The sequence below is a fragment of the Ambystoma mexicanum genome, chromosome 5p (assembly GCF_040938575.1).
Source record: "Ambystoma mexicanum isolate Mex_15411 chromosome 5p, UKY_AmexF1_1, whole genome shotgun sequence".
In the NCBI taxonomy this organism is placed as follows: Eukaryota; Metazoa; Chordata; class Amphibia; order Caudata; family Ambystomatidae; genus Ambystoma; species Ambystoma mexicanum.
This window is the reverse complement of record NC_090930.1, coordinates 57,075,358-57,100,452: the sequence shown is the minus strand read 5'-3', so window position 1 is coordinate 57,100,452 and position 25,095 is coordinate 57,075,358. Positions and strand designations below refer to the sequence as shown.

Genomic DNA, 25,095 nt, shown 5'->3' with positions numbered 1-25,095 from the left:
TGCATCATAATGGCGGCGGGGTGGGGGCTGCAGCTGTGGATCCTGGGGGGGTTCCTGGTGTGAGGCCCTCGCAGCGGAGCTGCAGAGAGCGGCGTCGGCCTTTCCCAACGGCCTTCGCCAGACTGCGGCTTCGCCTGCCGGTCTGCCTCCTCTCCCTTTAAAGCAGGAGAGGAGGGGCTGGCGGGCGCGGCAGGCAGATCAGCTGTGCCTGGATCAGCTGTGCCGAGTCGCGCTGTGTGGGAGGGGCTCTGCTCCTCCATGTGCACCGCGGGCCGGGCCGCGTGCATCATAATGGCGGCGGGGTGGGGGCTGCAGCTGTGGATCCTGGGGGGGTTCCTGGTGTGAGGCCCTCGCAGCGGAGCTGCAGAGAGCGGCGTCGGCCTTTCCCAACGGCCTTCGCCAGACTGCGGCTTCGCCTGCCATAAGGAGATTCGAGAAGGGGGTAAAATCGTAAACTATGAATTGAGGGAACGGGTCTCCCAACTCTCTGACCATCAACTAGCGAAATTCTGTAACCCTGGTGGTTTCTCTCTGTTTCTATCCAACGTGGCCACCTCTGAATCCAATCCCCAGAAACAGCATAAGATTCACAAACATACTTTCAATGTTGAAATAATAGCAGAAAAAAAAAGAACTCAGATTGCAAAAAGCGAAGCTAAATAGGCTGTCCAGTCAAATGATCGAATATATTTGATCGAATGACAAATTGGTCGAATCAATTTGGTCGAAAAAAAAAGGTTGAATTTTTTTTTTAAAGTATTTTTTTTTTTTTTTGCTCTAGTATAGGTAAAACAAGGTAAAAAAAGGTGTTTTAACACCAAAAACGGGTGTTGGGGGGGGGGGATCCCCCACAAAATAAATAAATAATTTGACCATTTTTTCGACCAAATTGATTCGACCATATTGTAATTCGATCAAATGCATTCGACCAAATGTCTGGTAACCGCTAAATAGGTCTTGTCCAGTTGTAGGATTATACAAGGAAGGTATTAGACTCCTTAATAATAACTACAGGAACTGACTAAGAGCTCATAGGCATCTTATGCTTCAGCAGGACAGTGAGAGAATTCTCTCTGCGCTATTGTCTAGAAACTCGAGAAATTGGCAATGGTCGGGATGATGGAAGTATCCCAGGACCAGAAACAGGACTCTGTTATTCAAGAACAGGTCTTGAGTGAGCATTCATTTTGCCAGGGTCTATGATTCGCCCAACTCAATAGATGGGGAGGCAATTACTGTGATCAAATGGTCCCTTGATTTTACCGCTAGCGGGATAGGGTTTTGAAAAAAAATATTTGACAACATAATCACTTCAAAGAGTGTCCCAGATTCATGGAAAAATTCCATAGTAATACCGATCTACAAAAATGGGGATAGACTTTTGGCAGCAAATTATAGTCCGATTTCCCTCTTAGACGCGGACAGCAAAATCTTTACAGGTCTCATTTTAGGGGAATTAGAAGCTTGGGCAAAAGTCAAAGGTATCATCCCTAGGCACCAATCAGGCTTTAGGAAGGGTCTATCGACATCTCTTAATGGGCTAGTATTGAGTTGCCTGGGCTCGCCCTTGTTTCAGGGGGGAAGGGCCCCCCTCTTTGGGGCGTGGATAGATCTCTCCCAGGCCTTCGACACAATTGATAGGAATCTCGTATGGAAAAAGCTAGATGCATAGGGCATTTCCCCCAGTCTATTATCTATCCTGAGAGAATTACATCACAACAACTTGATGCAAGTGAGGCTTAGTAGATCAGGCCTCTTGTCAAATGCGATCAGGATAGAGAGAGGGCTCTGTCAGTGTTGTTTACTAGCTCCCTTCCTGTTCATTCTCTTTATGGCGGATCTAGCTGGATGGTTGGAGGAAATATGTTTAATCTCACCCTTACTGGGAAGAATAAAAATCAATTGGTTGGCTTACGCAGACAACAACGTAGTCCTAGATTATTCTCAAGTAGGGCTGCACCGTCTTCTGTGTGCTTTGGAAAACTATGCACGAAAGAATAATCTAACTATTAATCCGACGAAGTCAAAGATATTAATATTCTAACATCCTAGAAAGGCAGTTAAGAACTATGCCTGGAATCGGGACCAGCTGCCAATAGAGACTGTCTCGGAACTGACCTATCTGGGTGCAACTCTCAGTTCTTTCCCAACGAAAGGTAGTCTGTTGCAATCAATTGAGCGAAAATTGGTAAAGTTGGGAGCTCAAATGGAAAAAATCAAATCCCAATTTTGTAAATTCTCTATATTTCCACTTGTTAGATTCTACATTGGCAAGGTAGTCCTGATAGTCCTTTTTGGTTTGGACTACAACTCTTTAGCCATGGATATTGATTGGGACAGAATTGAAGCCAAGTTGTGGAAACAAACCCTAGGTCTACCGGATTGTGTCCCAATAACCGCCCCACGATATGAGCTAGACCTGTCATCTCTTAGATCATGGTTGGAATGGAAGTGGATGACACTCTATAGATTAGTACTAGATCCACCTAAGAATTCGCTCTTTGAGGTAGTTGCTCATGAGATGCTTCTTGGCAAAAATGGGTTCTTACTTAAATTTAAGCAAAGATGCTCCGAAATCTTGGCCATATCCGAGTGTGATGTTGACCTTCTCTTCCAGAACCCAGTAAGGGTGAAGAATAAGATGAAGCAGTTTGATTGGATAGACACCATAGATAGTATGAGGAAGGCGAATAGATCTGCCTCCTTGACATCGATTGATATGCGTCTGTCTGTAGTGCCTGCCTATCTATCAAAGTCAACAGATCCTTCCTTTAGATTATCTTTCTGAGATTTCATTTAAATCTGCTTCCCACCCGGGAGATACGGGCAACCAGAGATGGGGAGGGCAATACCGTACCTTCCTGTGATAAATCTGATGGTAATGAGGTCCAGACGACCAAACACTTACTATCTAAATGCCCGGGTACATGGAGTCTGAGGGTTAAAAGATTTGGCAGGTTTGTTTATCATGAATCCTGGTTGAACACCGATGAATTCTGGGGGAGGCTATCAGCAGGTTATGAGTCTGGTCTCTCACTAGAGGTCATTAGAACCTTAAGGGAACTCAGATTGATCAGCGATGGAGATCGATAGGGAAGAGAGGGAAACTTTCAGATCCCTGGTATGGTTTCTCTTCTGTTCGAGTTCTGTTATTTTTTTAATATGTATTTGCTGTGATTTTCGCTGGCTTTCTTGTTTTTATCTTTTTTTGGTATGCCTCTTCTTTCTCCTTTTAGGGTCCTTCTGCGGCAATGATCTCCATTCTCTCTTTTCATTTTCTTCCCTTTTCTTTTTTCAGTGGTTATGTCCTAGCCTCATCTGAATAAGAGAAAATGTTTTGGTGTAATTTTGCTCTAATTGATTCAATTTTATCGCTCTGTTTTTTATTACTTGGCATGTGTTTAAAGTCAAATTTTGGCTATTGCACAAAAATTAAAAAAATTAAAAAAGAAATCTTTTACAACTGATGTGTAAATACATGTATATTCTTTTACTCAGAAACCTTGAGTCAGTGTTTATTTGAATCATAGTTATTGCTGTCCTTTGTGTAACTCTGGATACTGCTCACTTGCTCTTGAGATAAGTTTGGCTGCTCAGCCATCGCTACCACTTTACTGTGTAGTACAGGCTTGTACCAAAGGTGAATTTGTACTGTCACTTGTAGTCTTAATTGTGTGTGGTGTTCCCAAAGAGTACTGCATATAATTCTGCCTAACAAGAGGCCTACCTCTCTCCAACTTCCCTCTGGGCTCCCTCAAGGCTGTGTCCGGCATCGGCATGTATTCATCACACTCCGAACACGGATGTTCTGCCCATAGACACCACAGGCAGATCCTGAGCGGGTCCGTCATGGACATTTTAGCACCAAAGTCGCAGCACTTTTTAAACCCTGACCGAGGAGTCGACGGAGCTGATGAGGACGCCATCTCGTTGAAAACTTGAAGAATGTTGTCAGGAAACTCAATAAATTCGAAGAACGAACCAAGCGGTACGTTACTGAAGCTGTGAAGTGTGGAAAAACAGAACCGAGCAACGGGCGCTGTGTGCGCTACTTCTACCAGTGATGACGTCGACGTCAGGACGGAGACCTCTGAGGGCTGTTGACTCGACCAGGCATCGACGCACAGCGCCCTCTACTGGAAAAGAAATTCTGAAGCAGCAAGGTGGATATTATGAAATATCAAAGATAAGGAATACGTGGGAGGACACAATCCATTCGAATGTCAGTTTCTGTAAGGTAGCCAATTAATGTATTTTACACCCACCACAGATCTATTTGAGAATGTGAATCATGGACAGTGGAATCAAAGGAGTATTTGCGTTGTGTAGGGTTGAGTGTCCTCCAAGAATCCACTATCCCCATTTCACCAAGGGCAGACTTCGTGAGATGCCAGGGTTTGGATCCAGATCTGTCAAGATTGACGTTCATTATGGCATTAAAATCACCACCACACAACACGGGGACTAAGGGATAGAGCGTAATCAGACCTAATAGTTCGGCGTAGAAATCAGGGTTGTCAACATTTGGACCGTACACATTAAGCAACAAGACTTCTTGGCCCAAAAGGATACCTCGGAGTAGAACATACCGTCCCAAGGGATCAAGGTGTGACTTAATGTGGGTGAATTGCAATGATTTGTGGATGATGGTCATGACCCCCCTACTTTGAGAAGAATACAAGGTGTAGTAGTGTAGTGTAGTGTAGGTGTAGTAGTGCTGTGTGCCCCAACTCTTGTTAGTTACCGTCAATGCATAGGTTACTTGTAGAAACAAAATGTGAACCCTATGTCGTTCGGGGTATAGCTGGAGTAGGCGCATCTTTGTCAGGCTACCAAGCCCCCGTACATTCCAGCTCATAAAGTGTATGGGTTCAATCGCCATTGGGCCAAGGTACAATGTAATAATCGAGTCTCATCAGCCCGGGCCTTAGACATTTTAGTGGATTAAATATCATAAACTGCTGTTTGTTGTCAACATTTATTCGTATGTCAAGCACATTTTCATTAACTATAACAAAACTCCCATCCCCACCCCACCCCTCTCCCAATCAGAGAAGTGATCCCCCCCATTAATACAACCCAACAACACTTGCAACATTGCATGGTGGGCCTGTGGGCTGACAGCAGCCTGGTATCACTTAGTTTAAAATTGCATACACAACATAGTACTGGGTGCGATTTTCTGTTTGTTCACTCACCATGCAGGCTAGAAAGTATTTACAGTCAGGGTAGATGAAAGACATTGCACAATGAGATGCCATTCACAGCATTATAGTACTTAGGATATGCATATAAAGGTTAATTGAGGGGAGAGAGCACATTAATTGGGGTCACCCCGGGAAGTGCTCGTCTATGAATCTCATGGCCTCTTCTGCATTGGTGAAGAAGTAAACCTTATTGCAGTATTCTATTCTCAGTTTAGCCGAAAAGAGCATATTATAATTCACAATATGGTTTCAGCGTCTATTTTTGGTCGCCAAAAGCGTGCAACAAGAGCGAGTTTCGCTCCTGTTGCACGCTTGCAGAGAAATCCGGGTACAAGTGAATCCTGTTGGAACCCAAAAGCAGTTCCTCTTTGGCTCTAGCCGCTCGAAGTAAGGCATCTCGGTCCCGGTAATTAAGCACACAGGCAATAATTGAGCAGGGTAGAGCTCCAGGCTTAGGCTTGGGTACAAGCGTACGGTGGGCACTCTCAATTGTAAAGTGTGGAGACAATTTGGGATTGTCGAGTAATGACAGTAGGGTGTGTTCCACGTATTCCTCCATCGGCTCTGTGATGTTGTCTTCAGGCACTCCTATAATTCGTAATTTGTTACGCCGGGATCTGGATTCAAGATCGCCATTTCTTTTGCAATAGACAGCACCTGCTTTGAGAGAAAGGCGACGTCTGCTCTCAATGTGCTGACCTCATCCTCAGTAGTTCCCACTCTGGTTTCCACTTCTGTGATACGAGCATCGGATCTATCCATGCATGATTTTATTGAACTAATTGTTCCACTCATATCATCCAGTTTAGCATGGAGGGCAGTGAATCCCTCGTGCATATATTCTATCGTATATACGATGCAGGTCAATGGACTCATAATGCGCAGCTGTACTGCCCGATGTTTCTACAGTATTGATGTTAGCCTCAGGGGTCTTAGGCGCGGTCTTGGCAAACATATTGATGGAGCTCTGTTTTTTCCCATCACCTTTTGTCATGATGTCGGCCGCCGTGATTGGTGAGTGGTACGGTAGACAGTGCTGTAGGGGATCCACAGTGGTGCCTCACAGTAGACAGATATTGGTAACTGGGAGCCGGGGTGGCAAAGTGGGCCACCCGCACTTTTGAAGGGGCTGGTTTTGAACACCAGCGCGGATACTCGCAGATTTTTAGAAACAAGTAGTGAGATGTTGCACCCTGCATTGTTGTATATGGGTGCACTAACAGCTGCAGCAAGCCTCATTAACGGGAAGGGAAATGTAGAGGCACTGATACTCAGCCTACTGATGCAGATTAGGGTAGGAGATAGAAGGGCACTGCGGGTATCGGATGGGCCGGGGCCAGCGGGAGGCCAGCACTGGAGTAGTGGTGAATTTATGATGCCCACCGATGCGCAATCCATGTATCCAGATGGTCGTGTTGTTATTCACTGAGGCCTGCAAGTGTGAGTCTCCCAGGGCAAAAGAGCCTGAATGTTATGGACCTTACATGTAGCAGGCACCGGTTGAATCAGTGTTAAAAAATGTACTTGTGTTGCAGTCATGCCTAGGGGAGGAAGAAAGGTAGGGTCTTCCAAGCCGCAGGGCGCCACACCCAAATGGCAAAGGTGTCAGCGGGACCCCACTCAGAAGAGCAGCAAGTAAGGTGTTAAAATACCGCAACAAGGCCAGTGTCCACCAAGGAGTGTTGCGCCTGGACAGATCCGGCTCTGGCAGGGCCAGTGTATAGATTCTGTAGGTCAGGATTATAAGAAGTGAAGCGGGCAGCCCCGCAACACACCACCAGCAGATGTGGCACAGGCTGCCAGACATGAGCGCCACCCCTGAGGTGCTGTGTTAGCCGATCGTTCTGATTTGCCTCTGGTAGGAGCAGGGAAGCCACGTGCGTGTATTTACGGTGAAGTGACTCCTAGGCATGGGGGAGCCCAGGCGCAACAGCAGCAGGGCACCGCAGATATGTCCAGATTCATGCTGAGACAGGCCCCTGGCCGGAACACGAAACCGGAGCTGTTATGACCAGCAATATATGAAGCCAGTGTGGAGAGCGGGAAGCATCCAAAGCAGAGGACAGCCACCTCTGGAGGCCCGCACCTGCGAGCGGACAGGCGGCAGGCAGCCCGCGGTGTCGATGTAAGGGCAGGGTAATGGCAGAGGCTGCACAGATGCAGGTTTCAGTAAAATAGGAAGGGGTTGACTGCTGTGCATTGCAGCATGGAAGTGGCCTGGCTGGGTTGCCCAGCAGTCCGCCAGCCCGAGTGTCGCACCGCAGTGTGGGGTGATTCAACAGCTGTTGCAGTGGTGTCAGATGCCTGCAATACGGTCACAATGCCTCAGTGTGCCAGCACAGGAGGTCCAATGGCCCACAAGGGTTATGCCGGGTGATGTGCGCCCCAGGAAGGGTACTGGGGTATGTCCCTCACTGGGGGCGCTGGGGCCTCTGTACAGCAAGATGTGGTTGAACCGCTGGTTCTCCCGGCCAGCAGCCGGACCCAATGAAGGCTGGGCACAGGCCTTGTCGATCCGCCCACGCAGGCGACGGCAAGTGATGAGCTTTAGGTGTTTTTCGGCGGGGGCACAGGGGTGAACCCAAGCACTTCGGTGTCTGGGGTATCTCCAGGGACCGGTGGTACTTTTGTAGTGATATCAGTACCTCTGGGATAAGGATCGAGCAAGGAATTGACGCAGGGCTGCAGAGCTCCTAAATTAGGCTGCCATGAGTGCAACAGCGCCCACCCCCTCTAACCAGCACTTGTTAATTACATAATTTTGATGAAGGCCTTGGAGGAACTGATATGGAGTTTGTGGACAGCACCTAACAGCACCATAGGAGTGTCCCTATTTAGGCATACGAGAGGCAGGAAACCTACCTCAAAGTAGTATCCTTCCAAGTTATTGGATAGAGTAGGTATGCAAACCTTTGATGAGGGTTTTGTCGTTGGGAATATCCAAACTCCACTAGAGAAGCGTAATACTCAACACAAGTCTAAGATTCTATTCTTGAGGAGCAACACACAACAACCCAGTAAGTACATGGCTTCTTTTTCAAATGTGGTTTACAGGATCCGGTGCCTAGGGACTTGAATCCTCAGCCAGTGAAGATCCTCACAAAAACAAGCAGCCTTCCCAAGATGCTTCCCCTCAGGCCAGCAGTGAAAACAGCAACGAGGAAGACACAGGAAATATGAAGAAACCCAGGAAGAGTGATTCTGCCAACTCGTGGACAAAAGGAGGGTGGCCCAACTTCAGGAGACGATCCCACGATGAGGATGAGGATGAGGAAGATGTGACTCAGCATGGACCAAGGAACGGATGTGGTCAGGAGTTGGTGTGCCAGCACCCTTCGAAGCAACAGCAGCAGCCCACTGCTAAGCAGAGGACTGTGGTGGAAAATGGCAGAAAATCGCAATGGACAGCCTCTAAAACGATCCCAGGATGGAAGACTCGTCTCAGCGCATCATTAGGGTCAGCAGGAGCATTAGGGATACCTGACCTGGACTTTTAGCAGAAGATTATCCCAACCTGGATATGCCGAAACCAATACACACAGCCAGTATGGCCAGGTGAGAGTTCAACATTCAGAAACCGATAAGAATCAGTGGGACAACTCCTTCAGCGGGTCAGCGGACCTGCCTCTTCTCTTCCAAGTTCCAGGAGCAGAGCAGCAAGAAGTAGAGCAGTAGGAGGGGGACCTACAAATACCACTGCCCAATCCCTAAGGATGGCTACGGAGGAAGGAGTCAGGTTGCCGATAGAGTTGATCTTCTAGATGGCCATCCAGCCCAGTACATCCCCAATGTAAGTGAGTAAGAGCTAAGGGACTTAGGGCCTCATAAGGAGTTGGGCAGTATCCCGGCGGTAAATCCACAGAATAACATCCAACGCAATTAGCGTTACAGCAACTTGGTACGGCGGTATTAGCGCCGGATCACAAGTTGCGGTGATGGTGTAAGTCCCCATGGGACTCAATGGGGCATAGGACTGAATGGGTAATTTTTGGCTCAATTACTGAAGCGGTAATTGTGCTGCAGCAATGGTGCAGAAAAATGGGCGGAAAGTCAGTGCATTCACCTCCAGCTCAGAGCTGGAGGTGACTCCTCCGGCTTTCCCCCAAACTCGGGATTGGGCTGTGCGGTAATGCAGCACCCAACTCCCGATGAGGCCATTGGCTGCTCTAAACCAGTTAGAACCAATATGGATGCTGCCATGTGGGCTCACAAAAAGCACACACGATCATAACAGTCATTTTATGACTACCTGTGATTGCACTGAACAAAGGAAGCCCTAAAATACAAAATGGCCATGAGGAGAAAAAATACAACCCCAATAGCTAGTGCAGAGGTACATTAGGCTACTAATTACCAATGGGGTACAAAAGCTTGCATCCGTTGTGAAGCCAAAATAAAATGGCATCTGCCACCAGCTTACTCCCTAATACCAATATAGCATGATAACCTAGGGTAAAAATGGGGTTCTCTGAGAGGCACCTCCCTAAGAAGAGGGTCCATATTCACACCTGCATCTCTGCAGTTTCTAACAACACAGGCAAACTTTTCAAAATCTGCAAGGAGCTGGCCAATCCTACTGCATTATCTACCTCTCCTACACCTGCCCAGGCCCGCTGCATATCTCAGGCTTCTTGTTTCACCACTAAAACCCCACTCTCCTCTTCTCCTCTCTCTCCCTCTACCTCTCTCAGTCCCTCCTTGGTTGCCCCCCTTCTCTCCTCCTTCCCTCCCTCTCTCCTATAAAACCTGATGAGGTTTCTAGACAAGATCGGTCTATGAATGTTCATCCAAACAGGTGAGCTCCTGCTCCTACAGAACCTTTAAGTACAATATAGGTTCTCTCGCTCCAGCATTGGCCGATTTCTGTAATCACTCCTTTGCCACTGCATCTTTCCCCTCTCTTCTCAAGCACTCCCTTGTGCAACCTTACTAAAAAAAGCCTTCTGCTGTCCCCTCCATTCTGGCAAACTATCACCAGATTTCTATCACTCCTTTCCTGGGCAAACTCCTAGAGAGGTTGGCTGTCTCCCAGCTAACCCTGCACACTGTTGGTTATCTCCATGACCACCACTCTGGCTTCAGAGCAGCCAGAGGCATGGAAACTGCACTCATGAATACCTGTGAAGACCTGCTCTCTAATGTTAACTCTACCTCTCCCTCTGTCTTCATTCTCCTCAATCCTTCGTCTGCATTTGTTACGGTCAACCACAACATCCTGATCACTCGTCTCTGCGAGACCCTTGGCATCATGGATCAAGCTCTGGCATGGCTGACTTCCTTCCTCCTGGACCCACTCTCCCAGGTTCAGCTTGGGTCCTTTTACTCCACCACCTCTCTCTCCACATGTTGTGTTCCCCAGGGCTCTAACCTCTCCCCCTGGCTCTTCAGTGTCTATCTGGACCCTTTGGCCCTCCTGATCTCTACCTTTTTCCTGAACTTTCAGTGCTATGCGGATGACACGCAGCTCTCTTTCAGGCTACCCTCGGTCTCCTCTCCTCCTTGCTCAAACCTGACTGTCTATCTGCTATTCAGGCATGGTGCGCCTCTAACGATCTCTGTCTTAATGCAAATAAGACTAAGCTCCTTTTCATTGGGTTCACTGCTGCCGCTTTTCCCCTCTCAATCTGGCCGCCCTCCTTGGGCCCTCTGCCCTCTGCCTTTTTCAAGGCAAAAAACCTTGGGGTCATCTTCAACTTCCCTCCTTCTCTCCACACATCACAGACCTTGCCAGAAAGGACCATTTCCAGCGACACCTCCTCAGAGGCATTCTCCCTTTTGTCACCTTCCCCCAGAAGCTCACTGTCTCCAGAGCCCTGGTTCTCTCTAGGCTGGGCTATTGCAACAGCCTCATTCTCAATCTGCCTAGCTCTACACTTTGCCCTCTCCAACTCATCCAGAACAGGACTGTGAGACTTATCCTTGGCCTCAAACCCAGGGCTTGCATCTCTCCGGCCCTGAAATCGATTCATTGGCTCCCAGTAGCTGCAACGATCAAGTTTAAGACCCTCTGCATTGTCCACAAGGCTTTCTGGGGCTGTGGCCCTCACTACCTTCAACTCTCTCTTCCTAAGTACCATCCTCCTAGAGCCCTGCGCTTGTCTACTTTTAATTCTCTGTGGGTGAGTCGCTTCTCCAAGCAATGAATGGGGGGTAAATCTCTCTCCTCTGCAGGTGCCTCCCTCTGGAATGATCTCCCTGACTCTTTCCGCCTTGAGCAGGATCTCCTTAAATTATGGAAACTCCTCAAGGCCTTCCTTTTCCCCTCTTCTTTCTCGCTCCCTCTCCCCAGCTAACCCTCGCTTGCTCCTGCTCTGTCTATTGACTGGCTGCTCAGTGTCCTCTGAGTCTTACAGGACACCAGACCCCCCTGACCAGTCCACCTGCACTTGCCGCTTGGCCCACCTTGCACTGTCACCTGGCTAACTTTACACTACCGGGTTGGGATTGCTCCCAGCAGTCCCAGCCTTCCTTGCACTTAACTCAGGGCCTCGCTGCTCCGGGTGCACTTCTCTGTGTCCCCTCTCCCCTGCACGTCTTGTTGCGCACTTGCACAATCTAAATGACACTAGGCCTAGTAAGATTGTTTGTCTTGTCCTCCCTTGTTCCTGTCCCCTTGCTTGTTTGCGCCTTGAAACACTTGTGTATAGGTACATAATAAATAACAAATCAATCAATCAATTAACCTCTGGCACTGGACGCTTTAGGTGACGACACAATGCCATATACCTTAAATAATGCAAAAGGGTTTTAATAGCAGGGGAACTTCAGGAGAAGTCCCTCTGTTGACAAAAAAAAGTTACTGATAAAAAAAAAATAGAGGGGGAAAGATCAAAAAGATGAGGGGCCTAGAAAGTGGCCAAAGAATCCCCCAAAATACGAAGCTGTCTTAACAGTTGACAAAAACCCCTGTTGCTAGTGTGCACAGTTTGAATCATTGCACAAACAAGACAAATGTACCACTTATATCATTATTAATTGCACAAAAGTGTAATGGCTAATCCAAATCCTATTAATGTTGGACATTGAAACAGGATCTGGCATAAATCAGTAAGTCACTTCAAGCCCATCATACAATTACTGGCTCTTGCCCATATATTTACTCTGATGCCTCTAATGCCCTGGCCCAATACACTCTCAAATATCTCTAATGCCAATACTTACCCACTGGTGCACATGCAAATCTTTCGCCATACATCGAAAGAACCCTATCACTATTCATATGTCACAGAACTCAAACAGTACATTGGAAGTTCATTTTGTACATAACTGAGTCCTTTTCACATAGTCCACCTATTTCAAACGTTACCCTTTAAAGATCAGGACTTGCTCCCCATGTTTCAGGTAACAATTCTTTCAAAATGGAGCGACGTTCCGCATGATGGTTCATCATTACTGCACTCGCAGGTTCCACCTCCAAGAGGTTAAAGAATAAAATCAAAGAAAGAAATGGCAGCATGGACAGAGAGCAGGGTCTAAACACAAACAAGTAGCAAGGCAAAAGCAGTTGGAGAAAAAAACTAGAACAGATCCACACCTAGCCTGTATAGAAATACTTTTCAACCGAAGAGATCTGAGAAGGTACCACAAATTGCATCATAAAGGAGTGAGTTTAGACCCTGATCCTCCTGATATTTATTCAGTCAAACAAGAAACTGAACCTCAAGCACTCAGTACCCCACCCTAGGGTTCTGCTATGATTTCCAAACCTGCGGGATCAGAATCGTAACCACCCATAGTAGCGCACGCTGCCGCCCTGATTTCTGTGGCAGGGTGAGTTTGTACTTGTCGCCTATATAATTTAAGAGCACCATCAGTAGACTTAAGCAGCATATGACTCCTAAGGTGCCAGTTTTTCTCTGTCAAGAAAGGCAGTGGTGAGACAACAGGGAAATCGCTTAGGCTTTTGTTTTCACTCTTGTAATGCTTGGGAATACATGCTGCCAATACAACCTCCAACAGCATCATGGCGTGACCCCTTTAAACTGTTCCAAAAGAATCTCAGAGGAACATCCCTTGGAGTCACCTTTAGAATGGGGCCTTGAAGGCACCTTGGAGCAAGCTTCAGAAGAAAGCAATAGATGTTAGCTCTCTTGGAAGACAGACTTATCTGGTCTTGGTGGGTTAGACAAAAAGAGTGATAGTGAGAAGGAACAAGTTACTTACCTGTAACTGTTGTTCTCCAGCATGGGTCTGGCATGGATTCACATGCTCATGAATATTCCCCGTCGTCAGGCTGGGAATCCTCGGTAAAGAAAAAACCAGTATCAGTTTCATTTCTGATCTGTCTTTCGTAGTAGTAACCAATCACTGATCTCTGCGTCATACTGACCACAGCCAATGACTGCCCTCTACCTAAGCCCCACCTCTGGCAGCCATCTTCAGATTTGGTAGCACGTGAAGTGGCAGTATGACCAAGTGAAGAGCCGCAGAGGGGTAGGCGGGAGGGTTCGCATGTGAATCCATGCCAGACCCATGCTGGAGAACAACAGTTACAGGTAAGTAACTTGTTCCTTCTCCAGCATGGGGTCTGGCATGGATTCACATGCTCATGAATAAAGAATACATAGCAGTACACACATGCACAACCACGGGAGGTGGCAAAGGCTCAACATTAAGCATCACATCAAACTCAACATTAAGCAAATCTTACCTCCTCACCAGACTCACCTTAGGCGAACAGGTTGCGCAGCACTGCTTGGCCGACCCTGGACTCCTCCCTGGAATCCCGATCGACGCAGTAGAATTTCGTGAAGGTGTGCGTCGACCTCCACGTAGCAGCCCTGCAGATGTCCAGCAAGGGCACACCAGATAGGAACGCCGTGGTAGCTGCGATCGCTCTGGTGGAATGGGCTCTCGGACGGCCAGGCAGGGGTCGGTTTGCCAACCGATGACAGTACATGATACAGCTGGAGAGCCATCTGGAAATGGAAGCCTTCGAGAGAGCCTTCCCCTGATTGACAGGTCCAAAGTTCACAAAGAGTTGTGACGTCTTCCGAAAACCCTTCGTGCGGTCCACTTAGAACTTCAGCGCTCTAGCCACATCCAGCGAGTGCAAAGTCCTTTCAGCCGGCGACGAAGGCGAAGGGAAGAAAACAGGCAACACCAAGGGTTCGTTGAGGTGGAAGTCCGACGGCACCTTGGGCATGAAGGAGGGGTGCGTCCTGAGCACTACCCTCGTGTCGTGAAAAGTCAAGTACGGGGCCTTGCAGGAAAGGGCCTGGATCTCTCCCACCCATCGTGCGGAGGTGATGGCCACAAGAAACGCTGTTTTCCACGACAAGAACTTCAACTGAGCCAAGGCTCGAACGGAGGTCCCATGAGCTTGGTCAGCACCACGTTGAGCTCCCACGCCGGGGCCGGAGCCTTCACCGGTGGGAACGATCTGAACAGTCCCTTCATGAACTCTTTCACCAGACGATGAGACCACAAAGACGTCCGCCCCGTGGTTCTGGTGTATCGGGAGATCGCAGCAAGATGAATCTTGATGGACGCGTGCGCCAGTCCAGTTTTGGCCAGCGTCAGTAGGTACGGCAGTACTTGGGGAGCCGTAATCCGCAGAGGGTTAATCTTCTGTGCCTGGCACCAGACAGAGAACCTCTTCCATTTGTGTCCGTAGCATTTAAGAGTTGAGGATGCCCTGGCCTTTGCAAGAACCTCTCTGCAGTCGGCCGGTATGTCGTATCCTCCAAACTCTAACGCTGCAGGAGCCAGGCCTGCAAGTTCAGCGACTTCGGGTCGTGATGGAGGATGGCGCCTCCTTCCCTGGAGAGCAGATCCGCGTCCACTGGCAGCTTGATTGACGGGGACGCTGACAAGTCCAGAAGGTCCGGGAACCATATCTGCCTCGGCCACGCAGGTGCGACGAGGATCATCCTGCACGTGACCTCTTGAGCTGGTTGATGAGCCGGATCAGCAATGGCAATGGAGGGAACGCGTATAGAAACAGGCCCTCCCAGGGGAACGAGAAAGCATCGCCCATGCTCCTCGGCTGGGGAAACCTGCTGGCGAACCTCCGGCACTTGGAGTTCGTCGCCGTCGCGAACAGATCGATCTGGGGTGTGCCCCACCGTCGGAAGAGGCGGTCCACTAGATCCTGTCGTAGTTCCCACTCGTGGCACGAGCGCAGCTCCCTGCTGAGTGAGTCGGCGATGGTGTTTTTTATCCCTGCCAGATGAAACGGCACCAGAAACATCCTTTGGGCGACGGCCCAATGCCACAGATCCTGCGCCTCCCTGGACAGGGCTGGGGACCTGGTTCCGCCCTGTTTCCTGATGTAGAACATGGTGGTGGTGTTGTCGGTGAAGATACTCACCATCTTGCCCTTGAGGGACGGAAGGAAGGACCTGAGGGCCCAAAACACTGCACGGAGCTCCAGGACGTTGATATGGAGGGACTTCTCCGTCGGGAGCCAAAGGCCTCTCGCGTGCAGATTTTCGGTGTGCGCTCCCCACCCTTCCAGGGAGGCATCCGTGGTCACTGTCTCCTGGTGGCCGGGGGTCTGGAAGTCCATGCCCACCATCAGATGTGCGCGGGTGCCCCACCACCGGATCGCTCGTCGGAAACTCTCGTCGAGTGTGATCCTCTCCTCGAAGCTGCCCGTCGTCTGGATCCAGCACGCGTCCAGGAACTCCTGCAACGGGCGCTTCCGGAGCCTGTACAGGGGGATGAGGTAAATGCAAGAAGACATCATTCCGAGGAGGGACTTGATGGACCTCACTCTGGCCGCGTCCGCAACCAGCATCCGCTGCACCTTGCCCAGAATGGCCCTCGTCCTTTCCTCTGACGGAGAGGCCAGAAACGACACTGTGTCGAGCTTCGCTCCCAGAAACAGTGCGTCTTGCGCGGGCACCAGGTGGGACTTGGCGTAGTTTATGGAGAATCCCAGGTCCGTGAGAAGTTGGACGGTCCTTGCCGTGTGCTCCACGGCGAGCTCCCTCGTCTTGGCTCGGATGAGCCAGTCGTCCAGGTAGGGGTAGACGTGGATCCCCTCTCGGCGCAGCTGCGCCGCCACCGGTGCGAGGCACTTGGTGAACACCCTGGGTGCCGACCTTAGTCCGAAGGGAAGGGCTCTGAACTGATAGTGACGCCCTTGGACCACGAACCTGAGAAACTTTCGGTGTCCCTTTAGGATGGGAATATGGAAGTAGGCATCCTCCAAATCCAACGACGACAGGAAATCACCCTCCTCCAGCTGACCCAGGACGTGTTGGAGGGTGACCATCCGGAACTTCTGTGCCTTGATGAATTTGTTCAGTCGTCGTAGGTCCAGGATGGGACGCCATCCTCCCGTCTTCTTCTTCACGAGGGAGTATCTTGAGTAAACTCCGGAGCCCCGAAGCCTCTTTGGGACGAGCTCGATGGCGCCCTTCCTGAGCATCGCCTTTACCTCCAAGAGAAGTTGAGGGACGTGATGTTCTTTCCTGGCCACAGGGGGGACGCGCGGGCACCTTTTTAGAAACTCGAGCGCATGACCCTGGGCTAGGGCGTTCAGCACCCAACAGTCGGTGGAGATGGACTCCCACACGCTGACGAAGCTCGCCAGCCGGCCTCCCACCGGGGTGCTTCGGTGGGGGCCCGACCCCACGGCCGGTTCAGTCCTGCTTCGACGAGGCTTTGCCGCCTTGACCTCCTTGGCGACGACGGCGGGGTCCACCTGACTTGCCTTGTCCCCTGTAAGCTTCCTGCGACGACGAACGGGCCGCTTGGGGTAGGTGGAAAATCCGCCGCCGGCACCCTGTTTGCCTCCGCCGCTCCGAAAGGGCGGCCGCCGTTGCTGGAGAACCCCAAGAGCCCGGGCCGTCTCCGTGTCTGCTTTGATGGCCTGAAGGGAATCGTCCACTGTTTTCCCAAACAGGTTGTTTCCATCGAACGGCATGTCCAAGACTCTGGTCTGCACGTCTTGACGGAAGTCAGTAGCCTTGAGCCATCCACGCCGCCTAAGGCACACGCCGTTGCCCAACTGGCGAAATCCGGTGTCAGCGATGTCCGTCGCAATCGTAATGGCGTGGTCCGACGCCACCTCTCCTTCCTGCAAGATCTCTAGGGCATCCGCCCTCTTGTCATCCGGTAGGAAGTCCAGCAGGGGGGCCAGTTTGTACCACAGCTCCCTGTCGTAGCGGGCTACGATAGCCAAGGCGTTGGCCGCCTTAATCGTCGTCGCTGCAGACGAGATGACCCTGCGTCCCATCGTATCCAATTTCTTTCCCTCGCCGTCCGGCGGGGAAGTCAACGTAGAGGCCGCACCCCCCCGCTTTCTTCCTGGCCGCCGCGGAGACGACGGAGTCGGGGGTCGGCTGTGCCCGGAGGCACAAGGGGGCCGGGTCCGGGACCCGGTACTTCTTCTCGTACCGATCCCTTCTAGCCGGCGTCGTGGATGGGTTCTTGAGGAGGGCGAGGCCCTCATCCCAAATATCGTCCAGTACAGGCACGGAGAGGACCGTCTTCCTCTTGGCCTCGCGCCGTTGATAAAGGAAACCTTCCTTCTTCTTCTCTTCCGGGCAGAGCTGGAAGAGCTCGGATGCCCTGGCGATCATGGAGTGAAACGATCCAATCTTGTCGGGCGGGGAAGCCCGGGTGGGAGGTGACGACGGCAGATCCTCATCGTAAACCTCGTCGTCCGTACCCGTCGCGGCCGTGTCAGTCCCCGTATCATCCCCACGAGTCGTGGACGGGGAGGAGGTCTGAACAGGGCGCGATGGCTGAAAAGGAGGTGGAGGATGAATCCTTCTTCTGAGGGGGAGGGCTCCCAGAAGGGCCTGGCTCCGGGTCCCCCGTCGGGAGCGGTTCCTCCGCTGGTGGTAACGGCAGTCTCGTCCTTATCTCCGAGCATAAGGACTGTATAGCCAACAAAATGGCCGCCGAGTTGTCTTGCGGCGCTGGTTGAGGGGAGTCCGACGGGCGGTCAGGGGCCCCGTCGGCACCCTCGACGTTATTGTCGTCTCCTACGTAGGGATCCCTCCCGACGGGCTGGTCTTCTTCCACGCCAACGCCGTGGCTTAAGACTTCGATCAGCTCTTCCTCAGAGGTTGAGGCCGAATCCACGACGACCTCCTGCCCCCCCCTTTTTTTTCTCCGTCGGAGGTTTCACGGGGGTCCTGTCGATGGGCATAAAAGAGGACTCCCTCCGCGGTGGCAGGGAGACTCTGAGCCCCGAGGTCGCCACCACTGGTGTAGCCTCCACAGGCTGAGCCAGGGCCGCCGCGACTGTCTCGATAGAGGCCTTGGCCGGATGGATTAAGGCTTTCACCACCTTAGGTGCGCTCACCGCCTTCTCCTTGGGGGGAGGGACACTGCCTCGCTCTCCCTCCGATGGGGCCTTCGAGCTCGACCGGGGCCTCTCCAGGAGCTTCGCCGGGTGCTCGGCCTTCCTCTTACCCGAACCAGAGCGTTAGCTCGTGGTTGATGGTGCCGGGGAGGATGCGCCATGCCTGGCGCCCGTAGAGCCCGACCGTTTGGCGCTCCCGGTGCCAGCGGACTCGCGCTGCTTGGCCTTGTGTTGGACCCCTGTCGCCGGGGCGTCCTCAAAGGTCTTAGAAGACCGCTCGGATTTCTTCTTCTTCTTCTCGCCTGACGGGCTCTTCCCTTCCAGCTAGTTGGCGAGACGTTGATTGCGGTCCTTCATGGTCCGCTCCGACATATTGCCGCAAAACGCACAGTCCTTCTCCACGTGCGTCTTGTCCTCATGTAGGCAGTAAAGACAAAAGGAGTGTTCGTCCTCCTTAAAGACATTCTGAAGCTGGCATCCAGGGCAGACCCTGAACAGCTTTCCGGGCGTCGAGCTTCCCTTCGCCTGGGCCATGTCCGAGATGGGCCTGAGAAACTTCTGGAGTCCTCCAAAAGCGTGGCTCGACGAAATCTTCACCCTTGAGGGGCGTAGACGAATCCGACACGGGTCCCCGTTGATCGGATGAAGAAACGGTGGAGCTTGAGGCTCTTTTTGACCGAAAAATCGAAGTTTTTGAGAAAAAACGTGAAAGAATGCACTAACGCTCGAGAGCAAAAGCACGAGGATCCCAACACTTGAACGTGCGGTAAAAATCTGAAGATGGCTGCCAGAGGCGGGGCTTAGGTAGAGGGCAGTCATTGGCTGTGGTCAGTATGACGCAGAGATCAGTGATTGGTTACTACTACAAAAGACAGAGCAGAAACGAAACTGATACTGTTTTTTTCTTTACCGAGGATTCCCAGCCTGACGACGGGGAATATTCATGAGCATGTGAATCCATGCCAGACCCCATGCTGGAGAAGGACACCTTTTCCAGGTGTACCCACTATGATTGCAAATGGAGGATGGACCGGCGGTTTGTTCATGATTAAAATTAAGCTACAGATGTGGGAGAACTGAGACTATAAGCAAGTAACCTTTCCTACTGGGCTATGAAATCTACACTATTCATTTCAAACAAATTACGAGAATATCATTCTCTCCTTGACACTTTAGTCAAAAGATTATGCTTAACCACAAACATTTCTAAACGAAAGCTAATTGGATGAAAAGAAGACCTTACCAAAGAAACAACATGAAATGTGCCACAGAGTTAAGTAGCTTCCGGTTGTGGTAGAACTGTACCAAGGGTACTGGTGCACAAACACCACACAGGATAGGGGATAGGGGCATGGGCAAAGATAAACCATGTGCCTACAGCATTTATAATGAAAATCTACAATTGCTGCTTGTGTTTCAATATGTTTCAGTTTCCCATGAGTTGGAGATAGTTGGTCTTTGGGTGTAGGACCTCTTACCATACAATGAAATACACAGCATACGAGTGCATGGTGTAGCCTTCAATAATCAGAGGCAAAAAAGCAACTCCTGAAGTATGGCCGAGTGGGCTACCAATACTAGAACTGTGCAATTAGGGTGGCACTGTTACAGATTGTATTGAGGTATATAGAGAATGAGGCCTGGGCTATTTCGTTCATGCAGATAACCCATAACCTCCAATTGTCACTACCGTATGTTGTACTGATCCATCGCATAATTCAAACTGTAAGACAGAGGGAGCATATCTATATTAATTGATAATACTCACAGATCTTCCTAAACCAATGTGCATCACTGATCATTGTGTCCTGGGCCAAGTTCTTAGTAATGGGATCAGCAAGCCTTTGATGAGCTGTGTCAATACAAAGTTAGTGAAACTGTATTAACGTATACATCTAGGAAGTACATTCTACAAAATACTTTACTATCATTAGTTCTTTCTAAGGGCAGATTTGTTGTTAACTGCGCGATTATTTCTTTTTTCTAAAAACGTATGCAATTTGTGATTTACAACATGCTAAAATAATTTTAAATGCACAGGTAACTTTAGAGGTGTCTCCTAAATCATACACAACAATTCTGCTTTCATTGAAAAAGAAAGCATCTAAAAAACGACCAGATCCTTTATTATCATAGATACCAATCACAGGTCCAGTATTCACAGCACGTTAACTCACAACAAATCAAACCAATCTAAAATGGCGTCTCGCGCATAATCACGTGATATGCACGTCTACACGTGCTGACATCATGCCGCTTTATATATCGCTGCCATATTTTAAAAGAATCGGGTATCCGCATAAGAACGCCGCCGAAAAGGAAAACTAAAATCGAATTAAGGTAAGATTCTAAAAACCCAATAACTGGACCGAACGTAGTAATTGGCAGCCAATACAGAAATTAGAGCGAAAGAAGCAATACACTATATAGCTAACTTTGTTTTGATCTTTAGAATTGAATGCCGGACATGGCAATGCCGACACAGTGAGGGGGATCCCTAATTATCAATATTGTGTTATGCCCTAAAGGAACGCACCATAATTCCACAAACAATAATTAAGTGGAACAAAAGCATTAACATATTGACCATTTTGCACTTAAATAGTTTTAAAGGATGTTAGTGTATGATATTTTGTTGAATTCGAATCTCATAAAATAATTAATAGACAAACAACAGATAGATCCAAGAATTATTTAATCGTGCAGCGATATAGTAATGTTGTTCATAACTTGGCACACAACAGAGGTAACCATCATTTGCAACCTGTGAGACATGATGTATAGTCTATAAACCAAATAATTAAGTAAACTAGTCATCAATAGCTAGAAACTGCCTCTTATATTCTCTTATCATTTTCTTCCTTTTTCTTTGTGTTTATCTTCAATCTTCAATGATATTGTCAAGTAGTATATTTCGACACAAAAGTGAAATTGAGAACTTTAACCCTCCTGATGAACCACATTGATTGTGGGGAAACATGTGTGGAGGGACTTCTAGTGCTAAGCATCTCTGTAGAGAGAACACCACTACAAAAGCAAATATGTAAATAACTTTGAAAACATTGAAAACATTGAAAATCAATGGAAATAAATAGTGTATCCAGAAATTAAAATCTACAACCACATTTGGAGCACTATGACTGAGTGACTGGATCTCTTCTTTATGATATTACTTTCTGACGTATGCAGCAGTCTAAATGCAATCAGCCACTCCTATTGCAGCCCCAACTTTTCATCAACTGACACTCCAAAAAGTATTTTGTTGAAAAATGTAGCTATTTCGCCATCAGTTGTATAAGACTGCACTAATTAGTTCAAGCTTTATCATCAGTTCTTTCTATGTTTTATGCATTCACTTATTTCTACAACACACCAGCTTTCACCTTTTAACACTATGTCAGCACACACTGCATCTCGGCTTATCCCAAGGCGACGACCTAACATGGACTACACAATGGGGTATAGTACGTGAAGAATTATCCTGCTGGTAACTGAAAAAGAGGCTATGTCTCGAGGTCCACAGAGGATACAACACCATAGAAACAATATTATTAAAGTATACTTTAAATTAAATACCAGCCAGAACCTTAAGCTTTCACCTTTTAACACTATGTCAGCACACACTGCATCTCGGCTTATCCCAAGGCAACGACCTAACATGGACTACACAATGGGGTATAGTACGTGAAGAATTATCCTGCTGGTAACTGAAAAAGAGGCTATGTCTCGAGGTCCACAGAGGATACAACACCATAGAAACAATATTATTAAAGTATACTTTAAATTAAATACCAGCCAGAACCTTAAGCTTTCACCTTTTAACACTATGTCAGCACACACTGCATCTCGGCTTATCCCAAGGCGACAACCTAACATGGACTACACAATGGGGTATAGTACGTGAAGAATTATCCTGCTGGTAACTGAAAAAGAGGCTATGTCTCGAGGTCCACAGAGGATACAACACCATAGAAACAATATTATTAAAGTATACTTTAAATTAAATACCAGCCGGAACCTTAAGCTAGTAACCTGTCAGGAACATGAGGACATCCTCACTTCTTTTCCCCCGGATCCTCCTCTCAGGTGGCTGGGGAAAGGCCATTGCTTTTGGATCCTGACCCTGGGGGTCGATATGCGAGGGAGGATCACCTGGGTGGAGGGAACTTGGGGAGTGGGGAGATGACGTCCTTAGGTGAGACATGGTATGCCCCATTCCCTTTCCATAATGAACCCTTTATCCAGCAAGCCCTTTTCTTCCCTCCAAAATGTTCCCCAGAAACAGCATCTCAACAGTGTGACTACGAAGAGAGCAACTAGGAAGACACATCCTCATTTGGTTGAGACAAACACCTATCAGCCTTATATTGTTAATACAAACACATATCAGTCAAGTGCCAAGACGAGGAGGAAACTACACATAGTAATACATACTTCCTTTATTAAGGCAAACATCCCCAAACACTACTCTGGTACTGAGACGAAGAAGAGGGCTCTGGAGGAATACACATGGAACAGCCAGGAACGTCCAACTAATTGGTTTCGCTATGGTCAGTCAATTGAACTTAATGACCCACACCTGTGGTCATTTAACACACCTAACACATATAAAAACGCTTGCCGCCGGAGAAGAGAGACAAGCTGGAGAGAGGTGGGCTGGAGAGAAGGGAGCTGGAGACGCCAGAGCTGGGCGCTTTGTCAAGCAGAAGAGAGAGAGAGATGCCGGGGCTGAGGACGGCCACGAGAGGGTCTGGAAGCCCTGCAACTCTCTCTGTCGGGTACCAGCAGCAGGAGCTGTGGTACGGCAAAGAATTCCAGCCGGTTCCGCAGGAAAAGAGGAGAGCGAGCAGTTCTCTCTGCGACTGCCATGAAGGAAAGGCAAAGCTCATGGTGTCAAACTGCAATTCTACCTCAGGGGGGGTGGACCACTTTGACCCCCTTGCACAGATGTCTCTCAGGGCGGTTGTGCATTGTGTTACTGTGTTACTGCAAACAGGACACACATGACAAACCAAACCAAACACTAAGAAATAGACACGAGAAATAAGATAACAATGGACACAAATGAAAACACACAAGTCAGTCTCAATTATAACAATGGAATACATTTATTCATACACAGCAAGGCATGATAAGCACTTCTAGCAAAACCCGAATTTGCACCCCTTATGTTTGGGTGCAAACTGCAATAAATGTAAGCCTTTCAGGCTTCTAATGCAAGCAATTTAACAGCAATTATCCCTGCTGGATTTATAATGTATTGCAGCCTAATAACAACAAATGCTAAATAGCAAAGTACATTGGACAAGCATTCCTCTACAATCCACACCACACACAATCACACTCTCTCTCTGAACAATCCCATCTACCGTGCGTGCAAATCTCCCCTTCCCTTAGTATGTCAAAAACCTACTTCAACAGAACAGGCCTTTACTCCCCAATGCAAGAACTCTCGTCATCTCCCTGCACCCTCAGACAGCTAAGCCCTCTCAGTGGTCTGTTCTCTGGTCTCCTGCCAACTCTCTGCCAGATCGATCTCATCTGCTCTCCCAGTCTGCCTCTGCTAGCCAAGATCTCTTCCCAAAGGCTTCTCCAACTGGTCTCTGTCATCCCAAAACGCCTCTCAAAAAGCTTCTTCTTACTGCTCATTTCAGGCTCCCAGTTATAGTGTCAAATCACGTCATATATCTCTATGGTTACATCAAGCATTCACTCTTTCTGTTAAACCAGCATTTCTATAAGCGAACAGCGCCTAAAGGTCTGTTAACGTCAGTCTTGTATTCCCTAGTTCAGTGTTCTAGTCATCGTGACATTTCAGAGCATATCTTGTACATGTCCAATGGCCTTCTCCTGTCTGTGTTACGAAACCTACCATCCTCCCATTTCTCCATTGTCAGCTCTTTGCAAGCTAAAAATCCCTTTCTCTCTCCACTGAAAATCCCTCACTCCATTCAAATGCCTTCCACCTTTCTGTCTGTCTCAGAGCAAGCATGGATACTGATAAAGCCAGCCCGTCTCATTTCTTCTGCTAGGCCAAGAGTTACGACCTTCCTGCCAGGACTTTGTTTACACCTTCCTCGATTCACAGTCTACCATAACAATCCTTCCGCGTACAAAGTGGAGTTGCTAACTGTGTCAGAATGGCTTCAGAATGCCAGTTCCATTCATTCTAGCGTTTAGCGCATTCTCTCATACCCGAGCGCTACATTATGTGGACTTAATGCATACTAAGTGCACACATTCATGCGTGTCTAATTGCATACATAATAACATAATGTCTAAACAAGGCCTCTTCAAAGTGGCAGAATAATATGTATAATGGATAACTAATGTCACTAATAGGAATGAAATTAATTACTAATGATAACATAACAGGCAAACATAATATCTGGTTTTACAATGGGAGTTAGAAAGCAGAACGGAGACGTTGAGGCCGAGGACGGCCCGCAAGAGGGTCTGGAAGCCCGGCAACCATCTCTGTCGGGTACCCGCAGAAGGAGCTATGGTATGCCAAAGAATCCCTGCCATCCACAGCAAACCAGGAGAGTGAAGCTTGTGGGAGCCAGAAAGCAGAACAAGGAGCGAGGAGTGCCGTGTGCAACCGGTGAGTGGAAAACTGGGAAA

The 25,095-nt window shown here is 48.8% G+C and overlaps 1 protein-coding gene across 1 annotated transcript in view; it reads right to left on the bottom strand.

Moving 5' to 3' along the window:
* The window catches only part of TEX11 (testis expressed 11), a 3,096,519-nt gene that overhangs the window by 698,884 nt on the left and 2,372,540 nt on the right, over positions 1-25,095 (bottom strand). Inside the window, exon 22 of the mRNA XM_069612434.1 lies at positions 20,240-20,323. Within this exon, the coding sequence (XP_069468535.1) occupies positions 20,240-20,323 (84 nt within the window). The remainder of the gene's footprint in view (positions 1-20,239; positions 20,324-25,095) is intronic.